This window comes from Convolutriloba macropyga, chromosome 2 (genome assembly GCF_964194025.1).
Source record: "Convolutriloba macropyga chromosome 2, txConMacr16.3, whole genome shotgun sequence".
NCBI classification, from domain to species: Eukaryota; Metazoa; Xenacoelomorpha; order Acoela; family Convolutidae; genus Convolutriloba; species Convolutriloba macropyga.
Genome location: NC_134469.1, coordinates 25,456,037 through 25,478,674, shown reverse-complemented (window position 1 = coordinate 25,478,674; position 22,638 = coordinate 25,456,037). Strand labels below are relative to the sequence as shown.

At 35.0% G+C, this 22,638-nt stretch overlaps 2 protein-coding genes across 2 annotated transcripts in view; one reads left to right on the top strand and one right to left on the bottom strand.

Annotated features, from left to right (window-relative positions):
• The window catches only part of LOC142358570 (BTB/POZ domain-containing protein KCTD12-like), a 554,440-nt gene that overhangs the window by 388,221 nt on the left and 143,581 nt on the right, over window positions 1-22,638 (bottom strand). The window lies entirely within an intron of this gene.
• LOC142335209 (four and a half LIM domains protein 2-like) lies at window positions 911-21,612 on the top strand. Its single transcript, XM_075383600.1, has 5 exons — window positions 911-1,417; window positions 5,085-5,280; window positions 8,704-8,870; window positions 20,461-20,587; window positions 21,412-21,612. The coding sequence occupies exons 1-5, from the start codon at window positions 1,394-1,396 to the stop codon at window positions 21,552-21,554; spliced, it is 657 nt and encodes a 218-aa protein (XP_075239715.1). The 5' UTR covers window positions 911-1,393; the 3' UTR covers window positions 21,555-21,612.

The window sequence follows — 22,638 nt, the reverse complement described above, 5'->3', positions numbered from 1 at the left end:
GAAGCTTTCGGAAGAGTGTTTTCACCTTCAATACTTTTTAAGCTATTTGTTTTCATAAAAATTTATTGAATTTTTGAATTTTATCCGTATTGATTTTGTCAATTAATCTCAATGACTAATGACAGGCCTCATTAGCCTTCTTATCGGCACCACTCTAATATTTGTAAGATGCTTGCAAAAACTTACGATTTAGCATGGAGAAAAAAAAGCTGGAATAATTAATCCACCATTTCGTAGAGATACGGGATTTGGGCTTTAGAGAAATTGGCTTGCCGACAATTTCTCTACGTACCACTGAAATATTGAAAATTGACTCTAGATTTACACCCATTTAACCCAAATGCCGCCAGCCACATTGCCACACTTGAAACTACAACCAAAGGGTCTGACCATATGCTTATTGTTTGTGTAAATTGCTCGAAAATATGCTCAAATTTGTACTCGGATCACCTGTTCAAAGAGCCAAAGCCATTCACCCTTGAAAAGTTTCCGTTGAACCCCGGATTTGATTTGTTTACCTAATCAGTTTCCAAAGTTGATCCGTCAGTTTGAATAAACAACATTGGTGATCTGTTTTGCGGCGACTAGCTGACACGCGATTTTTATACATTTACAGGGCTGATTTAGGGAATTATTGGCGAGTGAAGAGAGGGGGGGGGGGGGTTGAGGTTAGTTTGGGTGAGGGGTGGGTAAAAGTGATAGAACGAACACAAGGGGTGGGTTTTGTCTTTGTTATCTAGACTGTTTTAACCCGCGATTCATGTGACCGGCAGGTTAAATCCCACAGAAATTTGCAAAACAAGCCTCAAGCCATGCGCGATTTGTTCGGAAGTTTTGCTGCAAAATAACTGAAAGCTATCCGGTTTCTTGGCGTGAATTCGACCGTCAGTTTGCGGCACTTTTGGCTCGTAAGACCAATAACTATGACGTGAATTTACAATTGAGCGGCCAAGTAAAACAATCTACATTTTGAATCTACAAACTAGCGAGTGAACTTTCAAATTGGTTTCGCGTATGGTTTACAGAAAGAACTTACGATAAAATAATAAATTCTATGACGGCGCTTTCGTTTGTTTAATCGCAAACCAATTTTTACTGTGAAAAACGTAAATAAATTGAGATTGCATGACAAAACTTGAAAATCAGCGCAAAATTTAAATGCTATTATCGAAACCTTCATCATAAAATCTACTTCTTCGTTTCTTTAAAACTGTTTTCTGGCGGTTTTATTTAATTTTGTACCGCGGTATTTTAACCTCAGTCTTAATTTTACACAGTTTTATTGTATTTGAATAACTTTTGACTAAGAAGGGTGTGTTGGTCGCATTTTGCGTAGAATTCCTCAGCATACTTTAAACTTATTGATTTGAATCGACTTGCTGTTCGGATAAAAATGAGTTGTGCCGCATGTGATCAGGTTAGTTTTGAAAATTAATTTACCCCATTTTCGACGCCCATTGTGAGTTATAAAAAGTTGTTAGGATTCTTTCTAGCTAAAAGAATAAACAGTGCTTTTCATCCCTGATATCGAAACATTAAAAAAATAGTTTCCTGCGTGAATTCAATTAATTTCTCGAAGCTGAATTAGAAAACGAGGCTGAATGTAAGAGGCAGAGTTTGACGAGGAAATTGTTGCATGTTTTACCTAGTTTAATAAGCGGTATCCAACTATCCTTTCATTTGTATAACACTAATGGGTGCATTTTGTGCAATGGAAAGCAAAGCAACTAATCCAACCCAGGTCCCTCTCTGAGAAAATTGTTCAACTGACTTCAAAAAAATGTCATTCATGAAAAAATGGAGTTATGAAGAAAACTTTTGTGTGTTCTCGTGTTCAAGTACTCGTTTTCAATTTATACTAAACTTCAAAAGAGGGAAGCTAAGCAATGATATATGGCTTCTCAGTTTGACTGCACTCAACCAAAATGAGGTGATTTTGAAATGAGTGTCCAGATGATGAACTGAACTGTCAAAGTTGGCTGAGGTAGTACCCAGGTTGAGGTCCAGACTGAAATGGCCTCTGATCAGACCATTCCAGACAAAACTGACCTCTGATCAGACCGAGCCAGACTGGCTTGACCTCTGATCAGACTAGAGTGCGCTCTAAGCTCCCTGTGCGCTTAGAGTGCGCTCGAAAACTTGCTCTGATCAGACTATTGTGCGCTCGAATGTCACCCCCTGATCGGACGAGTGTGCGCTCGAATCCGCCTCTGATCAGACTGAAGTGCGCTCGAAATGGCCTCTGATCAGACTGAAGTGCGCTCGAAGTCACCTCTGATCAGACTAAAGTGCGTTCAAAATAGTCTGATCAGAGAAAGGATTTGAACATGAAAAAATCTCTCAATATTGTTATAATATATTCATTTCATAAAAAATGATGTTTTCAGAAATATATTGAACTAAGGAAAAGCCTATAATAAAAGTATTGCCAATTAAAAGAAACCCAAAGTGCCGGAAAAACAATTTGTTGAGTATGCCAATAATTCATGTTTTTGACTAAATAGATGAACTTAGACAGCTTTACATAATAATGTCTTGATATACAGTTAATCCCAATCTTTTCAAAAGGAACCGGCAGTTGCTATCAGCTGGGCCTCTTGTTTCGCTCAAAGTTTGCGCTCAAAACTGACCTCTGATCAGACCGTCCCAGACCGACGTGACCTCTGATCAGACAATATCCAGACCATTGTCCAGACAAAAGTGCGCTCGAAGTCTTCTCCAGACCATGTAATTCGAGCGCACCGAGAACATGTGTGCGCTCAAAGATGGTCTGATCAGAGGTCACTTTGGTCTGGCCACCTCGACCTGGGTAATCAGACTATGATAAAAATCACCGGGAAATTATTAGTTCAAGTTCGTTCTTTTAACAAACATCACCCTATCCGCTCTGCAGGAGCGCTGTTTACGAGCATACTTCTCATGCGTTGGGAATTAATCCAAAGTTCACTGTCAACATATAGCATATAGCGATGGTGGTGAAACCATAACGTGTACTGTAAAGTCGTATCGTAATGAGGTCAAACCAAGGCGATTGAAAGTTTAGGCATAAAATATTGTTTGAGGCTAACTGAGGATTAGGCAATATAATTGCTGACAACATATTGGCTGTGAGCATGTGACGACCTATAGGGAAAATTAGACTAGAGACCGGAAAGCAAGTTGACGAGGGTCAGTATAGCATGTAACGTGATATCAGCTTGATGCAGTTCCCGGATGCTTTTTTTTAGGGCAGAATCAGTTCGTGCTCGTTAACGCCTATTCTAACTGAAAGAAAATGAAATTTTGCCAAACAATGTATTTTGGTCACATCTTACAATGTTTTCGATTCGATTCTCCATATTTGCCAGCCTCTCCCATTTTGAGAAGCCAGTATTTTGGTACTAAGTTGGAATCAGCAGCACCAAAAGGGACCGCTACGTTCTTTGTATACGAGAATTGGTATTAAAAGTTTCATCGGCAGGGTTGCTCTTCCACATGATGGGAAAAGAGTTTTTATGAACACCACCTATCATAGTGTGTGCTTGAACCCTGAACCCATGCCTGATTAGACAAGAAACAACCCGTACCCCCAAACAGTCATATTTAAACAAAAACCCCGGAGATGCATTTTGTTTTGTTAATTGTTATTTCGCCCATGAATTTAAGTTACCTTGACATTTAATAAGTAAGGATTGTCCTTCAGCACGCCATGTTAATACGATAGCAATTTTCCAAACGTTTAACCAACTAATCAGTAATATGAGAGAAAATTGAAATACTTGTGCCGCACTGACGATTGTTTGCTCTTTTGTTTGGGCAATTGGTTTGCTAGGCTCAGTAAAAAGTGGCTTACACTATGAGCGCAGCGCGGAATTTTCTAACCGCGAGCGAGTTAAGGAGTGATTTTTTGGTGTAGCTGGCTGTTAATGAAGAGCGAAAGGCTGTTGTCATATTGTTTAAGCGCCGTTAAGTTGTTTTGCAGCACTTGAGCGCGAGGCTCTTAATAGTCACTGTTACGAAGTTGAAGTTAGCTGGCAGAGTTTGACTAATTGATCGAGCGAGAAGCTCGGAGTTATTTTCTTTGTTTTACTTTGGTTCATCAATCTGTCATTAGCTGAAGGATGATCCCAGCTGTATTAGGTAAACGTAAGTACTGGCGAAATTGCAATACTTAGAGAACTGATTTGAGATTTACTTAGTTAGTTACAAACTTGGGGTTGCTTGAAGCGAATTCTGTTAAAGTTATCGTTATTTTGTTCAAGTTGATATAGCATGTTACCTGGTGGATTTTGAGTTGTTGTATTTTGGTCATTAGATTTTAATTTAAGTGTTTTACCATCAACACTTGTTAACAGCCGAGAGCAAAGTGCGGAAATTTTAGACTACAGAAGAAGATGTACCACCTAACTAAACCTTTCAGAATTGCGAGATCTAAACGGTTATGTTTTCCCCGTTATAGGCTGCCGAATCAAAATTACGAGTTTTATATGAACGAACGGCTCCTTCAGGCCACTTGCAAATTCTTTTACTTTTTTCTTTATTTTCTTTTCGGCTAAACACCGTTGCATGGTTTTTTTATCCTATTGCGTTTAGCATGCGACGCGCGTCCGTGGAAACTCAATGATCAACTCAAATCGTGTTCAATGATTCACACGCATGAAGTCTTCACAAGAATAGCCATTGCTTTTAAACGAGGCGATTTGTTAAAAAGATACTTTTGGTCTATACTGTTAGAAACAATTTGGTCTATATAGCTTAATTTGAATTATCTCTGAGCATGGCAATATACTAATAGAGTTAAAAGGTATTGAGGGCATGTGTATTAATTGAGGATTTGGAAAAACTTGGGTCAAAATAAATTCAATTCGAGATGAACACTTAAGTGGAGCCGAAATCTTTTCGAGGAATATTTGAGTCGTGGTCTTTTCACACTCAGTTTGGGTCGAGCATCTTTTCATACCAGTTTTGGGTGGAGCAGGGTTTTTTCGACAGTCGAGGCCTAAGCTTGGAGTGGAATCCAGCTACAATCGAAGCGAGACATATGTCCTGCTCATTTGCCACAGTCTCTGGCCAGTAATATTAAGAAATACTTGCGTTGTTTTCAGCCAATTGGGGACAGGGATGAGACAGTGACTAGTGGTGGTAAGACATACATGGTGAGGTGTTTCACGTGTGCCTTGTGTGACAGGAGTCTAGTGGGGGTGTCTTTCTACACTGTGGAAGAGGGAAAGAGAGTGTGCAAAGAGTGCTATGCTGACAAGTGTGCTTCCAAGTGCGCAAACTGCGACAAATCCATCATTGGTTAGAATGTAATGTTATAAGAGTGTTTTGACTACTTGATTTACTCACAACATTGACTGTTTTTGTGGTAAAAATAGTCATGAATAGTCAATGTTTTGACGCGGAAATTTTTCTAAGAACTGAGCTGATAATGTGCTAAATTCGTGCAACAAATGTGCTAAAAATACGCTGATTTTTTTTAAAAATTCAGCACGTTCAGCGCATTTTTTTGCAAAGCGATTTGCTGAATCGTCACTGACACCTCGACCCCGTAACTCTGATTAATCTTACTTTAGTTATCTCTGATTTTTAAATTAAGCTTAGAAGTCATCAAAGATTGTCGGCAAAGTATGAAGTCAGTTGATTTTTGTTTAAATATCATTGTACATGACTTCGTTGTACATGACGACTATTGAAAATTTGCTGAGTTATTAAATGAGTTATTGAATCCCATTCGGCTGAAAGGGAAGCTGAAAGATCATTCGTTGTTTGAAGAATAACAGCTTTATGAGGTTAACCACTGATAAAATCGCTGATAAATAGTCTCTTTTAGGCATTATTGTGCTAAATTTTCTGATAGTTTAAACAATAATTCAATTTTTCGATCTGTTCTTACAACTATCGCTACCGACCAACAACCTTTCGATTCGATGTCCTGCAAAGCTTTTGCAAGTTATCACTGCAAGTGTCCTAACAAAAAAGGGGCTTGCTGGTTGCAGATTTGCACAAATCACCTAAATTATAAAATTCCAAGTTTTTTGCAGTTTTGTATCATTTGATTTTTGTACAAGTCATATTTTTTGTGGATATGTTGATATTAAAAAGCAACTGCAAATGTAGCAACAAATAGCCAAAATAACAAAAAACTCAGCGCCGTGCTTTGAACTTTACACTATTGGACAACGTAAGCAGCATTAAATCGCATGAAGAAAGAAGTAAGAACCGCAATGCAGTACAGTAGACCTTAGTTTTTCAATTTAGACAGATCTCAAGCTGCCCAAGTGCCAAAAACAACCGTCAGTGATCACTACAATATTTTTCAAGTGAAAAATATTAAAGTTAAGACTCTATAGCGGCTTTGGAAAAAACTTGAACGTAGAGAGTTAGACTAGACATCAAATGCGAAATCAAGTGTGAACTCATTACAATAGAAGACGATGAACATTGAATGAAAAAGCACTCATTTTAAAAAGCATTTGATGGAATTCAAAACCATATAATAGACATCCTTGATCAAATTCTACATCAAAAAGCGGCGAACAGAAGTAAAACTAAAAATATCTATAACTAATGAAATTTAAAGAAAAAGCAACTGCAAATAAAACAATAATTTGTAAAAATTATTTGAAAAAAAACTAAGACAAGTGAAAGAGCGTTTCAAATACAAAAAATTCGGCCATATTATTGGCCAAGAAAGCTAATACACGTTATTCTGAAAGCAAAAAGAAAACGTTCACAAATTTTCAAAGTTTTTTCTTAAAAGAATACGACGGAGAAAAGAACTTAATTAATTGAACAGTTTTATAAATTAGGATCGAGCCTGGCAAAGGACAAGAGATCTTGTGGTAGTCGTTCTAATATTGAACCAAACACCAATTCAGTTCGTTTCCTGGAACTTTTTTCAGTGAAGTGTACAAAAAACGTCTGAAGAACAATAGTTCCAATAACAAAATAATCCTGTCGAATACTTTTTAACCAATCATAGGGTGTGTAACGCATTACTTTGCTTTTTAACTGCTGGATTGAAGAAATTTATTTCCAAAATTTTTGAAAAAGGTTAGAGTGATAATTGTAAGCAAAACTGGTGACAGAAACAAGTTCTGTAATAATAGACCAATATCAATAAAATTTTTCCAAGGAAAAATGTTGGATAAGATAAAATGAAGAAGGCAGCCTGTTAAAATTCTAGAGCTTTTGTTTAATACCGAAAGTTTTCCTCAATAAATGCTCCACGTGGGTGCAATTATTTATGCTCTGGGGAATTTTTAAATCAACTGGCGCAGAAACGTTAAGGGACAATGCATTTTAAGAGAAATCTGATATTTGATATCAAAAAAATTTTATCAAAAGCTTGTCACGCCCTTGGTCACCAAATCTTACAATCGAAGTTAAAAAATAACAAGTTCAGTTTGTTCAAAATTTTCTTATAAGATTCTAGAGTGTTATAATAAAAAACGGCGGTACAAACAGAAAATATACGCTATTGGGCACCACATGTTCAGTGAGGTTCATCATCTATGTCAACAATCTGGCACACGTTCCTGAAGAAATGAAGTTGCGCTTATTGCCGATAAAACTGACGGGTTGCGGTAACTGGAAGCAGATATGCGTAAAAACAAAAACAAAGAAAACACAATTAACGTTTAACTGTAAGGGAGACAGTAAAAACATATTTCACTTGAAAGTGACGTTTTGAAAGTGATGGCGCTCAAAATGTACAAGGTTTTTAGTGTCTGGTTCGATTACGACTTAATTATGAACGAACGCCTATTTTTTGCGAAAATAAACATAATAAATTCGTTAGTATTTTGTACCATGAAGGATCTAAACTTAAATTAAAAATCTCTATCAGAATTTTTAACCAGTATATACAACCGCTGTAACAATATGCATTTTGATCTTTGGAACAGCAAATGAAGAAATCGTTGAGCAATCAAAAAGACAGTCAATTTTTCTATCTTGGCATTTATCTATCGTAAAATAGAATGGAAGAAGTTAAAAGCTTAATAAGTCAAATAAAGATTTTCGAACTCCATCTTAGCGACTATCAAAATTTGTAGCGCAACTGCCTAAACAAAGTCATCAATATGAAATAGTACGATGCCTTGTCACAGAAAAAGAAAAGGAAAAATCTCTTTTAGGTGAGCGAAGATTGAAGGAGCTCGCAGTCGACATGAAAAGTTACAAAAAACAAAAGAAAAGGAACCTCTGTAAGAGTCTTCATAATTTACAATACATTTATTAACTTAGATAAGAGAGTTATCAGCAATTTCATAGAGATAGGTTACAACTGAGCTTCAAATTAGTACCATTTTGTATAATTTAAGAGAAAAAATATCATATACAATATAGAATGATTAAGTGGTGTTTTTGGTTAATCTCCCTTTCATAAAATTAAATTGACTGTCGAAAAAGAAAATCATTCCTTGCGACACAAAAACAGGCTGTAGCTTTATTTCGCTTGCTCAGATTTGGTTCGCAGTACTTAATTGATTATATTTTTTTGAAAAAAATTGTTAAACCAATCTGGAAAAAAATTTATTATGTCCTAGATCCATTTTGATATTGTTATTTTGTCCTGACAGTGATTACCGTACTCTAAATTGAGGAATGAATTGTTTTTATCGTTGGCTTTCAAGTTGATCAAATCATAGTTCTTCACATTATAAGTAGATACACCACATAATAACTATGATTTTTAAAGCAATGGGAACTAATTTTCAGGAGCCTCGACCAAACTGGGTGATGGTCGTGAGTTCCATCCAGAATGCTTCACGTGTCACAAGTGTGAGAAGCCGATTGCAACTTCTTTCAAGACCACTTCAGAAGGAAAGTTCGAGTGTACTCCCAGTTGCGAGGACAGAACATCCAGTGACAATGACCAGTGCCTCGTAAGACATTTTTCGGGAATTCTTAATACATTTTGAAAAAGTAGCCACAAATTATTCCAAACTAATGCGAAAGAAATATAGTTTTGATTTATGTTCACGTTTTAGTTTAGTTAGTGTTCAAGGTCTAACATCATGAAGCGTTTCTAAATTTATTAAAGACCTTCTGAATCAGATTCTTTATTATAAAAAGGCGTGCTTTGCCGTATTTTTCTCAATTAGGCAGCAAAATAAATTTGTGATAGCGCAAAGTGAACATTCGCGAGTTAAAGTTGTGGATATATTCTGTTTCGCTCACCTCTTCCCGCGCAGTTTTTGTGCCTCCCAGTTAAATTGATGCGTTGTTCTATAGGACATTCAAAAGAGAGGTGTTGGGTTGGGGGGGGGGGGGGGAGGAGGGAGGGGGGGGGGGAGGAGGGAGGGGGAGGTGGTATTTTGCATGGGGGTATGTGTTTATGGAAACCGAATAGGTCCAAAATTACTGTTTTTTTAGCATTCATTGAGTTACTATTGTTGAATCTCATCAAAAACTAATACAGCCAATCCATATTTTCAAAACTTGAACATTGATGTAAATAACATAGCTATTATTATGATAATTAGTTCTTCGAGCGAGACCATGAAACCTGGATCATTATACGCACATGATCAAATTCACGGGATCAAAATCCTTTCTGCAGTTTCAATTGTTCAGTTCCACCCCTGATCATAGTCACATTATGAATCAGCTCTGAATCATGATACTTTTATTCTGTATTTTTAATATGGCCATAATCTGTTCATTTCTGTCGTTTGTTCTTGTATTTAAAAACTTGTTCCATATATGTTAACTGTTGTCATTTTATCTGCAAGTGGACAAAATGGGGACAATGGCTTCAACTCTTCTTGGATCTTCAGCAACCACCAACACTTCTGTTAGTATTGTTATGGTGACAAATAAAAGTAACAAAACGAATATCAACCTCGACTTTGTCGATAAAAAAGAATGAAATTAAATGAAGTCAAACATCTTTCAGATTACACATATTCTAATTGCAAAATTGCAGCTCAGTACAAAAGTGACTCTAATGAATAAACATTTATAAAGATGAAAAGTTGAATAAATAAATAACGCTGAAAACAAAACTTAAAACTTCAAAAATATAACTAAAAGAATTAAATAAAGAAGCCAGTTATCCAAGAAGCTGAAACTATTTTAAAATGAATACCTGATTAGAACAGAGAAAAAGATTTAAAAAATATAAGTAAACTAAACAATTTAAAAATAAATTTACAAAAACGTAGTGACTGATGACTGGAGATAAGGATAGTAAGTTAGTAATAATAAAAAAATTAGTGTTTGATCCTTGCTTATTCGATGCCTTATTTTCAATTTACAACACAAATCATTAACTGGAAAATAATATAGAAAAAGAATTCATTTACTCCTGGACCTAGACCACTCTCTATTCATTGCTGCAATTTTTGCCTCGCCAGTTAAGGAATGAAAAAAAAAATTATGTTAAAAAATATTGTCAAATGCTCCTTCATTTTTTCCAGAATTAATTTCACGCTTCAACAGTTCTTTGGAAAGTCAAATCTTAGATTTATCAGCGACCTTGATCTTCACAACGCATTTCGATTTCAAAATTTGACCAAATCGCTCTAAAGCATTCTAAAGTAAATCCAACTGATTCTGATCTAAGCAATATGTCGATTTACTCCTTTTGAATATAACTTAACTTTATGTTACCATTTTCATGATCTCCATTCATTAACACAATAATCCACTCGAAAATGCAACCAGCTAGATCCACCAATAAAATTGAAGCAAGTCTGAAACAAAGATATTACATAAATTTTACGACAACCGATCTCTATATAAAACTAAGCTTAGAGCAAAGCACCTTTGCTCTCCAAAACATCCGGCTGCGGAAGAGATCAGTTTCCAATAATGTTATTGCCAAATTTGATCTCTCATCATCATTATCATCATCCTCATAAAAGACTCTTGGAAGAGGACTACGCCCGGGCAGCAAAATTTGTCTCTCAATAGCAGAGAGATCTGTCGTAACAAAGCAATCTGATGATGTGTCCCAAGCAATTAAATATTTTAAAATTTAATTACATACCTTAGCCTACAAAACAGAGCTCAATTTGATCACTCAGCGTATTCATCAATTTGATCACTCAGCGACGGGAAAGGGGAAGCTGGCTTTTTATGATCTCAAGCTCTACTTCTAATGAAACTCCATCACACATGAACTATCAAAGGACAAAGTTATCGACAATTTTTTGAGTTTAGGGCAAGCTTGCTGCCAAATATTTACTAGCAATCCTTACTGCTAAAAAGAATTAGCTTCTGCTGTTTGATAAAAGATGTCCATTACTTGCTGAAAAACGCCGTTCCGTTCAATTCCCCTTACGTTGGTTATGCCAATTTTCTGCTAAAGAATATTAGCTTTTTGGTGATAACATTGAACCACCTTTTTGCATTTCTGATGTGTCCTGACAGTTCAGCGCAAATTATTTTAATGCAACATCAGAATATAAGGTGTCTGTAAAACTTATATTGAACTGAGATATTTTTTCTGGATCAAACGTTTGTGTACGTAATCCCAGAGAAGATATGTTGCTTTTATGCAAATGGGAAGCATCGTCAAGCTTGTAATAAACCGTCTGTGATGACAAAAAACTTCAATTCCTTAGTTCAATTAACTTGTGGTAATCGATATTGGTTATAAACATACTTCTTTAACAGTAGATTGAGAGTTAAACTTTCGATTGTTCTTCGCATTACCCGCAAAAGCATCCTCGCTGCGCACTCAACTCTACAATTTTGATAATAATCGATAAGTTTCAGTGCAATAATGCCACTAAAACGAATGTTGACCTCTGCTTTATACTAAATTTCAATTGCAGCGGCACTAGAACTAATAGAAAAAATTGCATTTGAGAACTATGATTGAAAAAAAAAATTATTTCAAAAATGTTTTCTGAGTTCATCATTTATTGAATGGTTGTCCTTCAATTAAAAAATTGAATTAGTTACAAATATTTTGAATTAGCTGTTTGTGTGATCTGTAGAACTTAAAATCATCTTGATTGTGTATTGTTTGGAAAAAGATGCTGTACATAATAACTAAAAGCGTTACTACCTAATAATTACTCTGCACTCTCTCTCTTTCTCTTCTTCTCTCTTCATCGAATAATTTAATCATATAGATAAACAAGGAGGCTCGGTAATGTGCGTACGCACATAATATTCTGACCCCGCTCATCCACATTCTTGACTTAATTGGCTGCCAAACGACGAAGAGATGGAAAACTTTCAAAAACATACACTTTGTTCAATAAACAACCAATGAATACGATAAAGCCACGCTAGAGGGCCGATGAAGGTTGTTCATAACAGGACTACTGGAAATTGACAATAAAAAAAATCAAACAACAAAAATTATTTACGACCAAAATTCTAATAAAATCTATAATAATATATAACCAAGTCTATAATAAAAAAATCATAACAAAATCAAACTCACATCAGATAAAAACCAAAACAATTCAACTGGCACTTCTTTAGAAATGATATAGGGCCTGTCTCCAATGCGAATGATAACAGGTAGACAAAAAAGAGCAAATAGGTGCGAAATTCAAAAATAATTTTCTATTTTTGAAATTAATTAATTTCACAGTTATTATTGTCGTTAGATATCAACTGAAACCACTAAAAAGTTCATTTATATCTACATAGGAAGCAATTGAGACATGTAATTATGCAATGTTCGATGGCGCAAAATTTCAAAGTCAATGGGACCAACGCTTATTATTATAGTTTTAAAAATTAACCATAAATCCTTTGAAATATACAAATAAAATAAAAATCTAACATTTTACGAAATCTCGTAGTAACAATTGTATCAAAGCCGAGAAACAAATGTTCGAAGCAAAAACCATTATAAAGTATAGCTCACTGGAAACGGGTTGTGACCTGTGTTTACAGAGACTGAGCTACAAATCGATAGAAAATTATTTAAAAAAATACAAAGCTCAAAAACCCAAATTTATTTTAGAAAACAGCTTTTTTCAAAATTCACAACAGTCTCATCATTACAGCAAAAAGCGGTTTGAATTTCAAAACATCAGGAAGCCAATTGAAGCGGTTAATAATGAGATTAATTCACAAGCCCACTAACAAAAAAATCAAAAAGAAGCGAAAATTTCAAACAATTTTAAAACATGACACTGTTTAGGGCACTATAATGATAAGAAGTTACCCGCGAGAACTGCAAATCATAATTTTACTCGCATCCTAATATCAGCGAGTCTTCCTTTTAAAAGGACTACTTGGACATGCCAACAAAAAGGAACCCCAAAAATGAACAGTACAAAAATCTTGAAGTTTTTTTTATCAAACTATATGGTTGAAGCAATCAGTCACAACGCACTGCCAAGCGCGGAAAAAATCGTTTGAATCAACAAAAAGCAATTGAGACTTCCTATGAGTCAGATTTAGTTACATGTAGTCGAAAATAGAAGCAAAAAAGACAGATGAAACAATTATTTTTTTTTCTAAATTTAATTTGAAATTCGTTGAAACAAACAGCTGTAAACTGAAACATCTAACTCGATTGAGTTATAGGTCATTGGGAAGCAATTAATATCTATAGTTATTGGGTATATGGCGTAAAACAACGAAAAGAAAGACAAACTTGAGCAAAATCAAAAACCCAAAAACTTTTGCGAGATAACTGTGTCTCAGCCCAAAATCAATTCAACAAAAACAATTAACATATCCAGATACGCCTTTTTTCAACGTTGTGCATTTTTGCTACAATGCTTTTCTTCAAATGAAGTAGTCAATAATGTGACATTTTGACAAGGAACCAGATGAACTCAGAAAATATGCAATTATGATAAAATAATAAAAGAAAATTTGAAAACGCGTAAAACCAAAATAAAGAAACCATAAGTTGAATATGAAATCGTTTGCGACATTAATTTATACATCACAGTAGGTATGTTTCCACCTGTTTTTACTGAGACTGCACCCGAAATTGAGAGAAATAAGAAAAAATAGTGGCCAATTTGAAAAATTCACCGATATTTTCTCAAAAAAAATATATTCAAAGTCTTAACAGACATTAGATAACAACTAAAAAAATGTTTAGGCTCCTTCATGTCTTCTCAAAATAACTGGATCTGTGATTGGTTCGCTAAGTCATTGAACTACAAAAATCATAAGAAATGAAAACAAAACGCAAGAAGTCCATAAAATTTTTACGAAAAAACAATTGGTCAGAGCCATAAAAACCGTGAGCTTAATTCTGAAACCATAAAAAAATCTCATTGGCTCACTTTTTTTGTAACCAGTATCTGTCATAAATTGAGCCCTGATTTGAAATTTTTGTCCGTAATTTACTTAAAATGTATTTACATAGCGGAAACTTTTTGAGAAAAAGCTCGTGCCGCAGTAAAATCTAAAAAATTGTTATCTTAAGGATTCATGGTTAGATCAAGATCAGCCCAGATATTGCTGAGCATCTAACAAAACACTCAATTGTTCAAATAGTTGCAAAATAGATCAATTCTATACAAAACTTTTCTGTTTGTCAAAATTAAAAAATGCATTTTGTATAATTATCGACAATTGTATAAAATATTGGAAAAATTATAATTCCAGAAGACTCTTAATACCAGCTGGAGTACAACTAGCTCTTTTCTGGGGTTAAGAAGAATTTGGCCACAGTTTAAAGGTGTGCACTTCCAGCCAATTTAGAGCATAGGCGCTAAAAAAGCTATTTTTTCGTCGAATTTTGAAAAATTTAGCATAAATTCTAGCCAAAAAACTCGGATCCAACAATTCAGCTACCCTCCTCTGTCTTTAGAGATAAAATCAATCCCACAACAATTAACAATTTTTAAATATTTTAGCAATATTGACGCAAATTTGGTCAAAATTGACGAAAATTTGGTCAAAAATGTGAAAAAAACAGCTGAATTACGTCTAATGTTCACACAACTTTTAGACCTCGATAACTGCCTAGAAAAAGCAACAATTGAAAAAATCTTTTTTATTCCATATTCTACGTTGGACGGGCTTTCTAATGATACCACTCACAACTCTCTATGATTATTATATCGATCGGCCAAAATTGACTGAACAAAAAAAACCCATTTGAGTATATAGTTCCTCCCCCCTCAGAGAGGGGTCGGAACAAATAGCACATCCTATAGCACAGAAGCACCTTTTCTGATTTGATTATCATAGAAATCAAAACAACTAAGCAGTGTTACGCATCCATTGGGAAGAGCTTAAGCTGTGATCGAAACATGTTTGAGTTTCGTCCCCACTACTACAGAAACAAGTTGCGTCTGCTGGCACTTATTTAGCTGGACAGAAGAGTTGATAATTCAACACTTTTTCATACCAACTTCTCTAGATCGACATGAAAACGATTAATTACATGCATTTTTGGTTCTCCCAGTTAGTGACAAATAGGAAAAATAATTTTCTCACGAAAAAAACGGACCTGAGTCCTTCACTGTTCACGTCTTTCTCGACAAAGCAAAATTTCCAAAATTGAGCAGAAGAAAATCTTGGTCGTGCTGGTGGCTAGTCTACATCGTCAAATAAATTGGTCGTTATTCTATTATTCTTGTTTATGTTGTTCTTTATGATACTTGAAGAATTTTGTTGAATACTCTATGTGACATTTAACGATTGAAAAAAGTTACTTGTTAATCTAGTTTCTGTATCTTTCTTTGATTTTTTTATCATAGAAGTCTCCCTCTTCCTGGAAATACTATATGCAAAACGCCTATTTTCGCCGTGACAATTGAAACTCAAATACTTTACATTGTAACTAAAGTGCATTTTTCATTTCTCCGCAAATTTTGCTGTTTTGTCTGAACACAATTTTTTTTTTACATTTTTTCAGTTGAAAAAAAATGTGCTATTGAACTGTTTTACAATTTTTTTGTTCTGTGCTCAGAGTTTGCTGTAATTTTGCTGCGTTAGGCTGCAACTCCTTCAACCAGATTTAGCTTAACAAAAACACAACCAGTTTTGCGCAATATGTTTAGCAGAAGAAACTTTTTAAATTATTATTGCACGAACAAACAGAAAACCAAAATCTGTTATTTGTTTCTCATCATTTTCGTTTTGTAAATTGAACCTTGTATTTGACGTAGAATAAAAAGTTGCATTGACTGACATTTTTGACCCGTCGATAAAGGTCTTCATTCGTGATTTCCTTACAAGTTCTCATGCACTTTATTGTGTTGATCGAAATTCAATCATGTTTCAGTACGTAATAACAAAAAAACAAGTTCTCTAATATTTTTTTTGGCTGGTTGCCATAACATCATGGAATACCGACAATCAACAATTCAACATTTCACGTGCGTACTTTAGGCCACCACAGAAAATATCACCTTCGAACACACTCAAGCTCAATTAAATTTGTTGCATTTTTAACACTTGAGTTAAAATCTATTCACTTCTTTGAAATTGCTGCGGAAACACTTGAGCAGTCTGAGGAGAAATCAAATTTGTTTGCACCTGCCGACTCCACATCTTTCCAGGTAACGAAAACAAATATTTCAATGGAAGAATCTATCTAGGCCGACCCGGGGGGTAGCATTCAAGGTTCCTTCAAACCAACATAGTCTACGAATGCGAACTCAAAAACAAAATCTTTACTTTATCTAGTGTCTTGCCTTACACATTATAAGTTTGTTCAACATCTCTGGAAATTCAAAGTCGAAAGAACTATCGCTCAAGAGGTCGAGCACTCTCGGAAAGATCTGAAAGCCGTGGAGATCTTTGGCAACGCTAAGATTTAGAATAGAGAAAGATTAAAAAATGATCTTTCATCTCAGGGAAGGAAAAATGCGAATTCAAAAACAATCTTTGGTGCACTAAACCACTTCAATGGATGACTTGAAGATGATACAGAATGGTGCGGTTAACAATCATATTCAAAGTGATACCGCAACAGTTGCTGCAAAGTGTCAAATTGAGATGACCCATTTCGCAGTACAACTGAAGAAAACGTCGCAAAAAATTGTCATTATTGATTTTGCTATGCTGCATATTGAGCTAAAGAGAGCCTTTTTCTCTGTAAAACTCAACTTCACGGAAAATCATCGCCATGTTTGCAGGTACGCTTTAGGAGCAGCATTGTCAGATTTTTTTTCGGAGCTTTTGTTCGAAGTTTGGATGAAATTGCCACTGATTTTATTATCTGTTTTTCTAAATTTACTCTACTTGAGAATTTTCTTCAAATAAGTGTTCTTCAAATGGAATTATAGGCAGCTTTTTGCGGCACACATTTGATAAACACACCGAAATTAGAAATGTTACTGGCATTCGAATTTTTTTTTTAAAATTCTGATTGTCCGCTTGTATTGTACTGGATTTCTTCGTCAAAGAAACAAAATGTTTTTTTTTGCAATAATTAAAATTCTTTCAACCCCGGTTCTATCAAGTTTGCACAACTTACCAAACAGCCAAAGATTTGTTGAAGACACTTGTGAAAAAAAGCCAGCAGAGTTTTAATTGAAATGACTTGTTACTTCATCATTTCTTATAGGGCAGTTCTTCAGCTCAAACAACTTCGCTGAAAAAATTTCAAGTGGCGCAATAAGCCCTCGCAGAACAAACGGAGCAGAACCATCAGTAAATATGTCTCAATTCTGGTCAAGGCCCAAATTTTTGTATTCTATCTCAGAATTTTTTTGATCGTGAAAAGAATAAGACAACCAAGATCAATTCGCTGCACAAGACATTGAATACTTTGAAAGGAATCTTGTGAAAACGTCAAAAAATTCGATTTCACTCAAAAATACAGGCTCTTATATGTGGCAGAAAAATGATTTCAAAAAGCAAACTGCGATTCTCAAATCCCCTCATCGACGAGAACAGTATTCTAAGATCTCAAGCAAGACATCCGTTTGCATCTAAATAACAGCTCTCAAATCACATTGCATACTTGCCATTTTATTTGCGTTCCTAAAAGAACCGGAAAAGTCTAAGTTTTCAACCAACAAAGTTTTTTTTTCAAGATTTCGCAGAACATTATTTAGCATAAGTTTCAAATGCTGCATCTGCCGAAAAGTCGAACCCAGATTATTCAAGCAAAAATGGACTCTTCGTTCGATTACTGATACTATTATAACGGATCACCTATTCCAATGGCAAACTGCGAACACATTTCTCCGGTCCATTCTGCATGGAAAACGACTAACATATATATTGACTTAATTCTATGTTCTCATGTTCACATGCCTCGCGACAAAAGCTTCGAGTTGCACTTCTGTAAGCTTAATACTTCAATACCGACACCTTGTGAACTCTCGGTGCTGCTTTTGCTCAAAAAAGATATCAATCTAAAGTGAATCTTAATTGACTCTGGCAAAACCTGATTCTGATGGTGCTTCGGAAAACTTGATCCAAGTCGCTAAAGAAACGCTTTTGATCAGAAAGTGCCATATGAGAAGAACAGTGACATATGATGACTTCAACGTTATACTTGATGGAACAAAACGTTTGCTAAACTCCCGTCCTTAGCCATTGACGCCAAATCATTTTGTTATACAAAAACCATACAAATCAATGCCACCAAGAAACTTCAGTTAAACAATGCCTGCAATCTTCCGGTCCTGGAGAAATATACAACATTTGATGAACCAGTCGGGGGCATCTGGTTAAAGAGTACTTGCCTACTTTGACAGATGGCAAAGATAACTACGTGGTCTAAATGAGATATAGCAGCTCATAGAAAAGATGACATTGTTTGGAGGCTCAAGTACTAAACACTATGTAGATTATCACCATTAGGACCATAGTAGTTGGAACTGCCTTGGAAGAAATGAAGCATTGCGAGTTGTCAAAGCTAATGCGGCTCACCGAACGTACGTCCGCCTGATAACCGGTCTCTCACATTTTTTGGCTGATTAACCGCTTTTAGGGTTCTTTTTTTTCTCTGAACGGAAATATAGTCAACGCTAGCAATCTTTTTTTCGACTTTTTTTTTGTTATTTCACCTTTTTTGTGCCCTTGGAATATCTTGCCCATCAATTGACAACAGCTCAATAAGTCAAGAAACTGAGGTTTTACTTTGTTCCTAAAAACTGCAAAACTAAATAGCGTGTTGACGCGCCTCAAATTTATTGAAACGAAATGTTGATAGTTTAACCATTTTGATCACAAGCTCTCTAGACAGACACACAAACGATCTAAACAAGCTGCAAAGTATTTGTTTTTTTTTTCAGTTGATCAACTTTTTAGTCGATCCATTATTTTGGTTTCTTCAAAATGAAAATTAGTCCTGTTAACGGCGTTTCATCCCTCCATACAATTTTATCCTCCGCTCAGCTCAGGTTCGATATCTGCAAAACTAAGCCTTTAGAAGGCAAAACCTGACCTCCTTGTTGTTTTTTTCACTCGCCTCTAATGTGCTTGTAATGTCGAGTAAATCATGCATGTGACGTCAGAGAAGAGCAGTTGGAAAATGTGATTCCTAAATAGGGTAGATTTTGATATATTTTTGTTGAAAACTAAAAGATTCTGAATAATAATTGTAGCTATTTTTGTTAAGAACACAGAAAAGCGAGTCAAGTACGATGTAAAATTATACTTTTATCCAGCAAATATTTTCTGGAAAGTGACATGGGGCAGCCGAGGGTTAACTATTATACTGTGACATGAAGTTTTGTATTTATATTTGCAACTCAATAACAGTTATCATTTTGAAAAAATACAATATTTTTGGTTGATTTAGTCACCTGAAAATCAGGCGATGCATTTTGTATCTTCAAAAACACTAAACTTTTTGAAAAACAATGGATTTTAGTGACTTTCAGAGCCCCGGCTTTGTAAATCATCTGCCGAAAGGCTAAAGTGTTTTTTCTACCTGCACAAATAAAACTTTCAGTAAAATCTTTTGCATAGATCGTATTGAAAAATAAAATGAGAAATAAATACGTAATTTTCTGATAAGGTTTACCTATAGGTAAATTAGTCAACATGCCCTTAGGAATTTGAACATCTGCGTCTTAAATATTAGCGGAGCAAATGTTCCTTTTCACCAAACAATTCTGAATTTTATAGTATTAAATGATAACAGAGATTATACGAGCCCTTAATTCATGCTTATGCTTCTCTTTAACTGTCATCGGCAGCCAAAACTGAGCTTTTGAACCAAAAGTTTGACCATTTTATGACAGCGATAAAATTTTTACAGTTAATTCTAGAAACTAATTTTGCTCAAAGTTATTTTTGAGGGCTGTTTAGACAGGGAGAGGAGTGAAGAAAAGTTGCAGTACAGTTTTATCAAGCGCGTAACTACAATACTCGGTACTATTTTACTATATGATATTTGAAATCTCTTTACCCATTTGGGTTGCAAAGCAAAGGTATACAAATTTAAGGAAACCAAATTCCGCGAGGTCCAATTTCTGTTTAAACAGTATACCTCCGCAGCGTTTTATGCAAAGTTCGTCGTCCTGGGTTAGGTTTTTGTGGACAGCATGTAACTTATGAGTTATGAAGGTCGATTAGAGAACTCAGACGACTATGAAGAAAAGGCTGAAGGACTTAGTGTTTCAGGACTGCAAGAGGCGCCTTGTGAACATAAAGTACTTCACTCTGCAGGGAGGGGACAAAGTGTGTGCGGACTGCTTTGCTGAGAAACACGCTGAGCTGTGTTACGTTTGTGGCAAACCCATTCTAGAAGGTTACTAATTTGTTCAGAAAAACAACTAATAAAGACGATGTTTTCTTTATAGTTATAGAACAACTGTTTTTCTTTCCCCGTCCGAAAATTTTTCATACTACTCATAAAGTTATAACAACACCTCGTCTTACATTCCCAAAAACTATGGAAGCATTAGTGTCAAAACTCTTTCACATTTTTTTCAGTATTATTTGACAAAACTATTCTCAGAAATGCGCCATGAAAAAATCTGTCTGTCTGCTTTCATTAGATAAGATGCCTGTGACCTGCAAGTACTGTCTGCTATGATTGATCAACTCGAGATACTTTTTGTTTTTTCAGACTTTCAATATTCGAGACATATAGTCGTCTTTCCAGTGGGTTCTAATTTTGGTAAAATTCTTGCATTATTTGATTTTTTTGCATTAGCAGGGAAGAGTTATTTTTTTTCGTGTTTAGGTCAAGCAATTGTTGATTTGTTGATCAATAACAATAGGAACTACATTTTCAAAGCTGTCAGAATGGAACTGAAACTCGTTACAATATTTGAGTTACTTCTTTCCACCCCAAATTATATAACCCATATTTTAACATCATATCTTTTCACCAATTTACCCCTATATTATTTCAACCCGCACAATTTTTACCCCAAAATTCACTCCCCAAACACAAACTCTAACCAAACCCTAGCTAGCCTTTATTTTGAACGTTAATTGTACCAGTTAAATTATGGATTATAGGCATTATTTGATTTGTTTGCACAATTAAAATCTATTTTTCAAAAGCGTGGTTTTGATCCGGCTTATTATACTTCACACAATTAATCTGTTTAGTTCACGCTTTAGGTCAGAGTCATACAGTGAACGAGTGGCGATACCATAAAGAGTGCTTCCTCTGTCCAAAACCAGGCTGTGGAAAGTATCTAGCAGGCAGGAAAATTACCCTGGACGGAAATCAGGTTGTCTGCATCACCTGTGACGAGGAGTGATTGAATTACGTCATGAGTTATGTCATACTCCAGTGAAATGATACGTCTTTCAAGACATGCAAAATATGGATTAAAATTTTTGCAAGATCTCGTTTAGCTAAGTTTTCACGATAAAAATTGACAATTCTAGATGTGATTGTGGTAAAATGCCAAATGTCCGTTAACAAATGCCATGATCATGCAAGTTTGTACACATCTTACGTTTCTTTACAAGAATATTATCAAGATTTTATCTATATATTTAACGTTTCATTTCACTGGGATATTACGTAATAACAGTGACGTCATTTGTAAAGAAGAGTAGCAGTTGAGAGGAGCAGTGAACAGGTGTCTTTTATACATGGTGTCTATAGACTTCAAGCGCTTTTTTAACCATAGAATTGACCAAAACAGAATAACCAATCCTACTGAGAAAATTTGAAATTTCCATTGTTACAGCACTTGAAATTTTAATTCTGTCAAATTAGTGATGTTTGTAATATATATTTCGACAAAATAATTCGAAGCAATGTTTAGATATTTTAAAATATAACATGTGTTCTTATCATAACATTTGAAGGGTCCTCGGAAAAGGTCAATTCTTGATTTCATTGCAAATATCTAACTATCTAGAGTAGTCTTTTCATTTTTTATTAAACTTCAATTCAAACTCGACCATGAAAATTGTACTTACGAAAAATTGTGAAGGGTTTGGGCTTTTCGAGATTGGCGTCAATCAAAATATCACTCAAACTTTACACAAGATTCGCTACTAATCATCTAACCAATTTCTAGGAAAAACTCAAGCTCAAGTTCTAATGTAATTATCACCCTATATTCAGTGAATTATTCTACTTCATGCTATTTTTAACAAAAGTAAAAAACTAACAAACTAATCAATTTCGGTATTTTTAGTTTAAGTTCTATTTTAGTGTTTAATATTAAATGTAATGAAATGAATCTGAACATTGTAAATTTATCAATTGAACTTTTCACTCGATCGTCATCGTTCTATGAACCTTAATTTACCGTTAAAACGTTCTTTTTACCAACACAATGCTGAAAAAATTTCATTGAGTCTGGCCATTTTTCGGACGCTTTTTTT

Excerpts from the sequence above, each read along its gene's own strand:
- LOC142335209 (XM_075383600.1), top strand. The coding sequence starts at position 1,394 with ATGAGTTGTGCCGCATGTGATCAG. Across the intron at positions 5,281-8,703 it reads CTGCGACAAATCCATCATTG|GAGCCTCGACCAAACTGGGT; the intron begins GTTAGAATGTAA and ends ACTAATTTTCAG. Across the intron at positions 8,871-20,460 it reads GTGACAATGACCAGTGCCTC|GACTGCAAGAGGCGCCTTGT; the intron begins GTAAGACATTTT and ends TTAGTGTTTCAG.